Here is a 12,821-nt window from a genome sequence, read left to right as displayed (position 1 = left end):
CCAGAATCTTGCATGGATGAAACGCCATGTATTCTCGGCCTGCCATTTCTCTCTTCAAGGAGCAACTCTCTGTCTCATCCAAAAAATATTTCAGTGGTTGGTCTTGCTGTTGGTGCCACAGTCGTCTTTCTGATCCTACTCATTGGTCTTCTGAAATGGAAAACACATGGGCAGGATATTAAGATTCTTGACAATGACAAGGGTAAGCTTGTGATGACACCAGAGTCTACCTCCAGTGAGGGGCTCTTGAGAAAGAAAATAAAGGAGCCCCTGAGCATAAATATTGCGACTTTTGAGCATTCGTTATTAAGGATAAAAGCTGCTGATATTGTATCAGCAACTGAAAACTTTAGCAAGAGTTACATTATTGGTGACGGTGGATTTGGTACAGTATATAGAGCATCACTACCGGAAGGACGTATAATAGCTGTCAAGAGGCTTAATGGAGGCCACCTGCATGGGGAACGTGAATTCTTGGCTGAAATGGAAACTATTGGGAAGGTCAAACATGAAAATTTGGTCCCGTTGCTTGGTTACTGCGTCTTTGCAGATGAGAGATTCTTGATATACGAATACATGGAGAATGGGAGCTTAGACTTTTGGCTAAGGAACCAGGCAGATGCAGTTGAGGCACTTGACTGGCCAACTCGATTCAAGATCTGTTTGGGGTCAGCTCGAGGACTTGCTTTTCTGCATCATGGATTCGTTCCCCACATTATTCACAGGGACATAAAGTCAAGCAATATATTGTTGGATAGAAACTTTGAACCACGAGTATCAGATTTCGGCCTGGCTCGGATAATAAGTGCATGTGAGAGTCATGTTTCAACTGTGCTTGCCGGTACATTTGGTTACATACCCCCTGAGTATGGTCAGGCCATGGTGGCTACAACCAAGGGAGATGTCTACAGCTTCGGGGTCGTCATGCTGGAGCTTGTAACAGGACGAGCACCGGTTGGACAATCTGACATTGAGGGAGGCAATCTTGTTGGATGGGTCAGGTGGATGGTTGCAAATGGAAGCGAGCATGAAGCTCTGGACGCATCGTTTTCTTCTTCAGCTGTGTGGAAGGTTCAGATGTTGCATGTTCTCTCCATTGCAATGTCATGCACAAATGACGAACCATGGATGAGACCTACTATGCTTGAGGTAGTTAAACTGTTGAAGCAGTCTAAGATTACATGACGAACATGATTATGCCAATGTTTCTATAGAACTGCTGTGCTTCGGAATCCTTTGTTCTAATGTTTACATGTTTAAACATAACGTCGACCAACGATTATGCATGTGATAAGCCGATAAATAGTAGGCTAGAGCTTTTCTTCCAGGAATTTGAACTTAGATATATAGGTCTGAGGAATCAAAGTCTCAGCTGAATCTGAATTAAGACCTCTAGCAAAGATCTGTTGTAATGTTGTTAAAGCAGTACATATGTGACTATTGATATGCTTGCAAATTAGTTTCTGTACTTGAGCAGAGAAGAACAGAATTTACAACATAGAGATGAAAAGGATTAGACTTAAAAATTATTGTTCATGTCTCAAGTAGTTATATACTTCGATATTCAATGTTGGCAACTTTTTTAATAAATTTTTTATATCCAGATTTGTATCTTTCACATTTGATGATTTATTTTTGAAAAATAATTAATAAGAAAGCATATTTTTTAAAACTATGCAGAAAACTCAGTCATTACAGAAAAAATAAAAAAACTACAAACATATAATGTTACTCATATGTTTATAATATTTTATTTTAAAAGAAATTATATCCAAATAATATATACCATTTATATAATATACTCTGCATTGACATATGATTATTGGTATTAGTTACTTTGTGATTTTGCGGTGATTGCAAGATGAAAGATTGTTAGTAGGTGTGAATTGCATGAAATTTCTCTTAGTGCGGTCGTCCATATATATAAGCTAATTAACTATACTTAGTCAGTTTATTTCTTGCCACATATTTTTTTTTGTTCAAAAGCTAGATTACAGTGACTTCTCAAATCAAATTCTATGTCCAATAATCAGTTCTATTAGATGGGTTTGCAGTGCTATCTTAAATCCAGAGTTATAACAACATAATTACAGAGACATTAGACTTTCATAAAATTTATACGTTCAAATTGTATAATAACTACTTTTCTTCTTTTTTGTATGTTCATAAATGCTACGATTGAAAATCAAATACAAAATTCTGATACAGTATTTCATTCCTCAATATTTATATAATACATAGGTAAAAATATGAATTGTGTTATTGGAATTTTGGAATTTAGCTCTTTTTTTTTTGTTTTTCTTTTTTTTTTTTTTTTTCCTTCTTGTTCACATTTATTGATAGAAAAACAACACAGGCAACACAGGCAACACAGGCTGATGTTTTTCCCTCCAGGAAATGCCTTTGTGGTAGGAAGTTGTTGTGGCAATTTTTTATTTTTTGCACTAGCTGTTATGATACGTCGTTTTTACATATATATAATAATTTTTTTATATTTTAAAATATATTATAAATAAAATAAAATATATAAATCGATACATTATATTGATAAAAAAAAGGCAAAAATAATAATTTATCAATTAATATAAAATTTGAAATTTGAATAAACTAATTATTTTATCATGAAGGCATTTTTGACTTCACAGAATATTAGTACAGCGGTGTCATTAACTGCCGTTTGCTAGTATAAATGGACTTTTCTTTTCATATTAATATAGATATCATAATCTCAAGTGGAGTTTGTGGGTTGAAATGCCGTATCACCAAACTTGATCGGATTCTTAAATTCCCCAATTTCTAACCGCTATGTGACAAGTATGTGACATTTCCGATCCAATTAACAATTTCCGACAACAAATATCCTCTCAGTCAATTTTCTCCTATGGATTTAAGCAAAACAGGAAAGGACCAAAGATTCCAAGGTGATGGTCCTATCGTTAAACTAGGTTAGGTGCAGCAGGAAGTAAAGCATTGTTAGCCATTACAACAACATAAATAAGTTTGTTGGGAAAACTTACGGCTTCATAAAATAGAAATTCAAAGGTTTGATCTATTGTTCATCCAACCAGACAAAACCATAGCTCAAATCTTACAGTGCAATAGACAAACATCAAGCCGTTTATTCTGTTTATTTGCAGCAGGGCTCCAACACTCAAACAAGAAAACTAGACCTTAAGAAGCCACATCCACATGAATGGATAAAAACCAGTGTTCATGTAGATTTCCATGTCGACAACTGAGGAGTCTCAGAAGTATGCCACATTCCGGCTTCAGATGCATATCTTTCACCTTTAACAGCACTTGCTGCAACAATTGATTCAAGTTCGGCTATCTCTTCTCGTGTTAGCTTTACAGCTAAAGCGCCAATATTTTGATTTAGATTCTCGATTTTGGTAGTACCCGGTATTGGGACCACATCGTTGCCTTGATGATGCACCCAGGCTAGAGCTAGTTGTGACGGCGTGCATCCTTTCCGACTTGCCATCTCAGTCACCCGATTGAACAAATTCTGGTTATGCTCCAAATTCTCTGGCTTAAACCTCGGTAAATCCTGTGCAACGTAGAAACTCACATGAAGTTTATGATGATAATCTCACTATATCAAGAATTATAAATGTCAGGCTAGAAGAAAATTGTACGCTCTCACTCACCAGGGAGGTAGTACACTCATTTTTAAAAAATACAGAGTAAAATGGTATTTTATTTTTTTTACAGGGGCTTATGTGAACATTTTGAATAACACGGGGAGGTAATTTTGCAATTTATCCACAAATATGTGAACATGTTTTAGGTCTACGGGGATTTATTATCTGGATAAGTTATCCATCCAGCGATTTTTCACAAGTTCCTTCAAGAAAGGTAACGAGCTCTCAATTTAAATTTAAAATTTTTAACAAATTCCTTCAAGTTTGATCATATTATTTACAAAAATTATTATCACTAACATTCTATAAGCTCTAAAATCTCAGTATAACGGCCTTATTTCGATCTTATAAGAATTTCAAATAAATTTAGCCAATCACCCTCTTAATTTAGATATTCAGAAGAAAAATATAAATATACCTTTCTGGAATCTTGTTCTCCAAAACTTTCAACGACTTTTGGACCGGAACTGAAGAAACCTCGTCCTAGAGGACTGTATGCTACTATACCAATCCCAAGCTCTCTACAATTCCACCAAAGACAACGTTAGTGTATCAATATTATTTACGAACGATAAAAGCTGCAAATATTGCTATAATCATCAGCCAACCTGCAAGTGGGGATTATATCTGCTTCAGCATCTCTAGTCCACAGAGACCACTCCAGTTGTACTGCTGTTATTGGATGAATAGCATGAGCTCTTCTGATCGTTGAAGCAGATGCCTCCGAAAGCCCAATATATTTTATTTTACCTTCTTCCACTAGTTTCTTGAGTTCTCCCACCTTCAACGCACAAACCAAAATAGAGCAGGTAAGAAGCTTGCAATTTCGGTTAGAATGCAGGAAAGTTAAATGTCTATTTTTTGGAACCCAATTTTAATAGGTTAAATGCAATTTTTTTTTATGTAAAACTACTGATAAATAAAGAATCCTCAATATAAATTAATGGGCAAGAACACATCCCAAAGCAATATGGTCACCTAACACATGATCAGGCAGTCAACTTCTTTAAAAAATTTAAGACCACCACTCATGATCTCTAAAATTAGTGATTAAAATTAAGGTTCATAAAAAAACTTATGATTATAGATTTGAGTTTCATTGAACATGTGAATGTTTTTTTAATTTTATATGAACTATTTTAATTAATTAATTTATTATTTTTAATTATATTGATTGAATTGATGTTGAACTCATTCTGTCTGTCGAGATGTCGACAGAATCACATAATTATCGTTCCAAGAAAACAAAATATAGACAACCTAAGTAGGATGAAGATACAAAATAACGTGACTTCGATGGGCAGTGGGGTGTCAATTCGGTGTTGATAATAGAGATCGATGCAGTCAATATCAAGCCTCTTCAAGCTGGCCTCGCAGGCAGCTCGCACGTAATTAGGGTCACCACATATTTCTCTTTGCCCATCCACAACTCTCACCCCAAATTTTGTGGCCAGCTGCACCTTCTCCCTCATCCCATCCTTCAGAGCCTACGCAAATCCCACAATTCATACAACACAAATCAATTACGGTAACGACAAATTCTAACCCAGATTGGATCCGATCCGATCAGATCTGATTGATCAATTATTCAGCATAAAACCCGAGTCGAGTTTGATCAGATCTGTAAAACCAATTACACAGCAATTGATTTACAGGTAAACAAAAATCAGTGTTATTGGAGAAGTAAACAAGAACCTTGCCGAGGAGGATTTCGTTGGTGTGCGGGCCGTAGATGTCGGAAGTGTCAAGAAATGTGATGCCGGAGTTGATGGCATGGTGGATGACTTTGATCATGTCGGGCTCCGGCTTGGGGGTGCCGTAGAAGGCGGACATGCTCATGCAGCCCAGCCCCTGGGCCGAGACTTCCAGGCCCTGCGAGCCTAGTTTCAGCCTGGGCACAATCACTTTGCCGTGTGCTGCCATTTCTGTGCTGTCAGGTTTTAGTGAGGAATGAGAGTAAGACTGAACGACCAATGTCGCAATGGAGAGCGTAGATATATAGGAAGGATTTGCGGAGAGGGAAACTGAAAACAGCACGTGAAGGTCTTCATTTTGTTGATGTCCTCTGTCGACGTGGTGTTAACGTATGTGATGACGTTTCAACTAAATCACTTAGCTATTGATTTGGGGCTGTGTAAATTACTGTAGTGAGTATTATTCCTATTACATTATTATATTATATAAAAGCACAGGTGACTGAATTATTGGATATTTCTAGCGATTTCTTGCCGACAAACTTTAGTGTTTTGATTGCTATTATATTATTTAGTGCAAAATTACGAATAATAAAGATTTAATGTGATTACAAGTATTCTTTTATTATTTAAAATTATAAATATATTTATTAATTAAAAAATAATTTAAAGTTTTAAATAGTGAAGTGGATATTAATTACTATATTTTACTTCTTATTGAGTGGTTTTAGAAAATAAAAATATCTGAAATAATGAATAATATAAAAAAATATCAAATATATATAAAATTATAATTTATAATTTAAAAGGACATTTTGACCTGTTCACCTTAAAAATTGAAAGGAAACCTAATAGAGGCTAACGGAACGGGCTCATTGTTAGAGGGATGCTAAAATCAGAAGGTATTTGCAATTTTTTCAAACGAAGAGGTATTTATAGCTATGTTAAATTTCAAAAAAAGTAATTGTAATTTATCTTATTATTTATTAAGTTGAGAGTGCAAAAGTAACTGTAAATATTAATATGTGTAATAAAATCAAATTATTGAGGCTCTTATTTAAGGGAGTGTTAATGAGAGCTTTTTCAAAAGTATTATTCAATTTTTTACTCCAAAAGAATACTTTAAGATATTTGAGTTGTCAATTTTTGAAACTCTTTAAAAAATACAGTAGCTTTAAATCAAAAGTTAGAAGTACATCGGGAAAGAACTTCTAGCTGTTTGGTTTTTTTTTAAATAAATTTAATATTTTTTTTAATTATTTTATCTTCGTTATAATAATTTTGATTGTTAAATTTACCCTTTTTTATTTATTTTTTTTTAAATTACACATCTAAAATTGATTTTTTAATTTTCAAATGATTTGAACAATTTATTTTTTTTGGTAAAGATAAATTTCATAAAATAAGAAGTACATGAGTAAAATACAATCATAATTTGAATAATTTAACACTAATAAAAATCATGCTTTCGCAGATTTAATATTTTAGAATTTTGATATTTTATTTGCTACATTATTTGATATTATTCAAATCATATATCATAGGAAAAATATAAATTAAATTTCTGTGATTAATTAATAAAAGAATATTTTTCTTGAGAATCATGCAACTTTGTTTATTTGTGTATGATTGAACAATAAAGTTACTTAGCTGGAGGAATATTGAATCAAACTTTCAATTTTTCTATTTGTGTTCGACTTTTTAATAACATAAATGATGAATATTTATAAAACAAATGTAATATACTAATTTAAATAAAAATTATCACTTTTTGAGAAAAATAATCTATTATTAACAAAAGACAAGTGCAAATATTAGGTCAAAATAGTATCTTTCTAATGCATGTGGACAAAACGATCTTTAATAATTTAAATTTTAGAAGTATTTTTTTTCCAAACACTACCCAATTTAATTTTTTTAATCTATTTTTTATTTTTTTTTACTAATATTACTCACTCTTAATTTTACTATTTATATTTTTTTTTACAAAAATCACTTTTTTAAAAATAAAAATTTTCAAAAATGCTCCGTGAGCGTCACATATATGCAAATATTGAGAGCCTCAATCAGATCTAAATGAAATGAATTTAACAAATTTTTTAGATAAAAATTAAAAGATATTACTATGTAGCCAAAAATAAAAAGTATTAATCTCTATATAGAAAAATTTAAACAGTATTACCTTTTTATCTTTCTTTTGAATATATAAAAACGTGTCAATTAATTCAAAATATATTTTGATAATATTATGGATCTGCCCATGATTGAAACCTGTCAATGTGAGCGAGCATGGAATAGTGGATAAGTCAAAGATGGCTGCTACAACTACTCATGTTTTACACGTTAATATTATCTATTACCCAATAATAGACTGCTGCTAAATTAATATTTGTACACTTATATTAATTAAAATTAAAAAAATTATTACGTAATTTAGGAAACGCGAATAATTTATGTAGGAAGTTTGGGAAAAATAAATTAATCCATTAACTTAATTGTCATTCAATTTTGATCAATTAACTATGATAATTATCACATTTTACACACTAATTTTAAAAAATGCTTCAATTAGCTCCGGTGGCTGATTTGTCCAATTTTGGCCAGTGCCAAAAAATTTGGAGTTTTTTATATGACGTGTCTCTGAAGCCTGATGTGGCAGATGACATGGACTTATTTTTTTTTCAGTAAATATATTTTTTAGTTCACAATTGGGTTTGTGAGTTGAAATGCCGCATCACCAAAATTGGTTGGACTCTTAAATTACCCATTTCTGATCATTATGTGACAAGTACGTGATATTTTCCAATCCAATTAATAATTTCGACAACAAATGTCCTCTGTGTCAATTTTTTCCAATGGATTTAAGCAAAATAGGAAAGGACCAAAGATTCCAAGGTGATGCCATCTCACTAAACTAGGTTAGGTGCCGCAGGAAGTGTTGGCCATTACAACATAAATGAGTTTGTTAGGAAAATTTATGGCTTAATGAAATGTATTTGCAGCAGGGCTCCAACACTCAAACAAGAAAACTAGACCTTAAGAAGCCACATCCAATGAATCATGTAGATTTCCATGTCGACAATGGAGGAGTCTCAGAAGTATGCCACATACCGGCTTCAGATGCATATCTTTCACCTTTAACAGCACTCGTTGAAACAATTGATTCAAGTTCGGCCATCTCTTCTCGTGTTAGCTTTACAGCCAAAGCGCCAATATTTTGATTCAGATTCTCGATTTTGGTAGTACCCGGTATCGGGACCACATCGTTGCCTTGATGATGCACCCAGGCTAGAGCTAGTTGTGATGGTGTGCATCCTTTCCGACTTGCCATCTCAGTCACCCGATTGAACAAATTCTGGTTATGCTCCAAATTTTCTGGCTTAAACCTCGGGAAATTCTGTACAACGTAGAAACTCACATGAAGTTTATGATGATAATCTGACTATATCAAGAATTATAAATGACCGGCTAGAAGAAAATTGTACACTCTCACTCACCAGGGAGGTAGTACGCTCCTTTTTAAAAAATACAAAGGAGTAAAATTGTATTTTATTTTTTACAAGGGCTTATGTGAACATTTTGAATAACACAGGGAGGTAATTTGCAATTTACCCACAAATATATGAACACGTTCTAGGTCCTAGGGATTTTTTATCTGGATAAGATATCAATCCAGCAATTATTCACAAGTTCCTTCAAGAAAAGTAACGAGTTCTCAACTTAAATTTAATATTTTTAACAAATTCCTTCAAGTCTAATCATATTATTTACAAAAATTACTATCACTAACACTTTATAAGCTTTATAATCTTAGTATAACGGCCTTATTTCGATCTTATAAGAATTCAAATTAGTTTAGCCAATCACCCTCTTAATTTAGATATTCAAAAGAAAAATATAAATATACCTTTCTGGCATCTTCTTCTCCAAAAGTTTCAACAACTTTCGGACCGGAACTGAAGAAACCTCGTCCTAGAGGACTGTATGCTACTATGCCAATCCCAAGCTCTCTAAAATTCCACCAAAGACAACGTTAGTGTATCATATTATTTACGAACGATAAAAGCTGCAAATATTGCTATAATCATCAGCCAACCTGCAAGTGGGGATTATATCTGCTTCAACATCTCTAGTCCACAGAGACCACTCCAACTGTACTGCTGTTATTGGATGAATAGCATGAGCTCTTTTGATCGTTGAAGCAGATGCCTCCGAAAGTCCAATATATTTTATTTTACCTTCTTCCACTAGTTTCTTGAGTTCTCCCACCTTCAATGCACAAACCAAAATAGAGCAGGTAAGAAGCTTGCAATTTCGGTTAGAATGCAGGAAAGTTGGTGATAAAATTTGAGTGATAATTTTGATATTGTCCCTAAACATGTTCAATAATTGGTAATTTAATCTTATTATAATAAAATTGTAATGATAAAAGTTAACATTATAGATTATTAATGATTGTAATTGTCACTATCTATATTTTATTATTAAAATTGAGGGATATAGAGTAACCACCTCGATATTCAATGTGTGGAATGACTAAATTAACCCTATAGAGCCTATACCGAAAAAAAAAAATGACAACAGAATCCCTTTTCGCTTTCTTTCTCTCATTTTTTTTCTTTTCTTCCTCTCTCATCTCCATTTATTGTACTTTTACCTCTCCAAATTAATATTATACAATTATTCTGTCATATGTCTTTCAATGGGTAGGTAGTACTCTATTCAAACTTAAATTCAAACTATTAAATATTCATAATAATTAATTTAGACCCTACTCAAATCGGCCTTACTCAAGAATAGATTTGAGCTTTATCGAACATGTGAATATTTGTTTGATTTTACATGAATTATTTTAATTAATTAATTAATTATTTTTAATTATATTGACATATTGATTGAATTGATGTCTAACTCACTCTGTTTGTCGCTATGTTGACGTAATCACATAATTATCGTTCCAAAAAGATAAAAAATAACGAAATATAGTCAACCTAAGTAGGATGAAGATACAAAATAAATAATAACCGTGACTTCGATGGGCAGTCGGGTGTCAATTCGGTGTTGATAATAGAGATCGATGCAGTCAATATCAAGCCTCTTCAAACTGGCCTCGCAGGCAGCTCGCACGTAATTAGGGTCACCACGTATTTCTCTTTGCCCATCCACAAATCTCACCCCAAATTTTGTAGCCAGCTGCACCTTCTCCCTCATCCCATCCTTGAGAGCCTACGCAAATCCCACAATTCATACAACACAAATCAATTAACAAATTCTAACCCAGATTCGATTCGATCATATGAGATTTGATTGATTAATTATTCAGCACAAAATTCGAATCGAATTTGATCAGATCTGAAAAACTAATTAGATAGCATATTTATACTTGTCGTGCGATTGACTTACAGTTAAACGAAATCAGTATCATTGGAGAATAAACAAGAACCTTGCCGAGGAGGATTTCGTTGGTGTGCGGGCCGTAGCTGTCGGCAGTGTCAAGAAATGTGATGCCGGAGTTGATGGCATGGTGGATGACTTTGATCATATCGGGCTCCGGCTTGGGGGTGCCGTAGAAGGCGGACATGCTCATGCAGCCCAGCCCCTGGGCCGAGACCTCCAGGCCCTGCGAGCCTAGTTTCAGCCTGGGCACAATCACTTTGCCGTGTGCTGCCATTTCTGTGCTGTCAGGTTGCTAGTGAGTAAGACTGAGCGACCAATGTCGCAATGGAGAGTGTAGTTATATAGGAAGGATTTGCGGAGAGGGAAACGACCAATGTAGTGGACATTATCGGATATTATTGTAGTGGATATAGTACGAGGTGACTAAATTATTGGATATTTCTAGCGGTTTCCCGCCGACAAACTTTAATGTTTTGATTGCTATTGTATTATTTAGTGCAAAATTACGAATAATAAAGGTTTGATGTAATTACAAATATTCTACTGTTGCTTGAAAAATTATAAATATGTATGTAAATTAAAAATTAATTTAAAATTTTTAAACAGTGAAAATATCTAAAATAATATAAAAAAAATTTAAGGTGGATAAAATAAATAATTTATAGAGAATATTAGTTCAGAAGAATATTATAAAAAATATCAAATATATATCAAATTATAATTTATAATTCAAAATGATATTTTGGTCAATTCACCATAAAAATTGAATGAAAACCTAATCGATACTAATGGAACAAGCTCGTTGTTAGACAGATGCTAAAATCAAAGCATATTTATATTTTTTTAAACAATAAGGTATTTGTAGTTATGTCAAATTTTAAAAAAGTAGTTGTAATTTATCTTATTATTTATTAAATTGAGGGTGCTAAATTAACTGTAAATATGGATGTGTAATAAAATCGAATTATTGAGGCTCTTATTTAAGGGAGTGTCAATGAGAGCTTTTCAAAAGTATTATTCAATTTTTACTCCAAAAGAGCACTTTAAGATATTTGAGTTGTCAATTCGGTTTCTAAAAATTTTGAAGAACACACTTTTGAATTCAACAAAATGCATAAAATCCTCTTTTGTTTTAAAAAGTATGCAAAAAATATCCCCTTATTTTCAAAACAGGCAAAAACTCCCTTCTATTTTGTTTTAATCAGCAAAAAACCCTCATATTGTTAGCAACTAACAGGAAGTGAAGGAGACGCGCGTCTGCTGCATTTGGTAGTCATTTTCTGCGGTTTACGTTCATATTTAATGACACTTTGGACTAAAATACCCCTCTATGAGTCTATATAATGTACAAAAGGCTTTTTGACTTGTTTTGTGTTTTCCTTTTGTCATTTCTCACCATAAAAATAAGTATTAAATTTAAATTGAAATATTAAATTACATTTAATTTATTTAATATTAAATATTAAATTAAATTATGTTTAAATTCAAATAATTTTATAATCGTTAATTATTAAATCTAAAATTATTTTTAATTAATTAAAATATATATTTAATTATAATAATATTATTAATTAGCCAAAATATTTAATTATTATAATTATTTAAAATATTTTTAATTAACTAAAATATATTTTATTTTATAATTAAAATTAATTAAAAAAAAAAGAAAAACTACGATGTTGCCCCTTTTTATATCATAGGAAAAATATAAATTAAATTGCAATGATTAATTAATAAAAGAATATTTTTCTTGAGAATCATGCAACTTTATTTATTGTGTATGATTGAACAATAAAGTTACTTAGCTGGAGGAATATTGAATCAAACTTTCAATTTTTCTATTTGTATTCGACTTTTTAATAATATAAAAGATGAATTTTTCTAAAACAAATGTAATATCTAATAAAAATTATCACTTTTTGAGAAAATTAATCTATTATTAACAAAAGACAAGTGTAAATATTAAGCCAAAATAGTATCTTTCTAATGCATGTGGACAAAACGGTTTTTAATAATTTAAATTCTGAAGTATTTTTTTTTCAAACACTAACCAATTTAATTTTTTATTTATTTTATTTTTTACTTT

At 32.1% G+C, this 12,821-nt stretch overlaps 1 protein-coding gene and 1 pseudogene across 1 annotated transcript in view; one reads left to right on the top strand and one right to left on the bottom strand.

The window, feature by feature from the left end:
- The window catches only part of LOC105166514 (leucine-rich repeat receptor protein kinase MSP1-like), a 6,061-nt gene extending 4,876 nt beyond the window's left edge, over window positions 1-1,185 (top strand). Inside the window, exon 4 of the mRNA XM_011085893.2 lies at window positions 95-1,185. Coding sequence (XP_011084195.2) covers window positions 95-1,185 — 1,091 coding nt within the window. The remainder of the gene's footprint in view (window positions 1-94) is intronic.
- LOC105166478 lies at window positions 2,996-11,025 on the bottom strand (annotated as a pseudogene).

The sequence above is a fragment of the Sesamum indicum genome, linkage group LG7 (assembly GCF_000512975.1).
Source record: "Sesamum indicum cultivar Zhongzhi No. 13 linkage group LG7, S_indicum_v1.0, whole genome shotgun sequence".
In the NCBI taxonomy this organism is placed as follows: domain Eukaryota; kingdom Viridiplantae; phylum Streptophyta; class Magnoliopsida; order Lamiales; family Pedaliaceae; genus Sesamum; species Sesamum indicum.
Note: the sequence above shows the minus strand (reverse complement) of the source record. Positions and strands in the feature narration are given on the sequence as shown.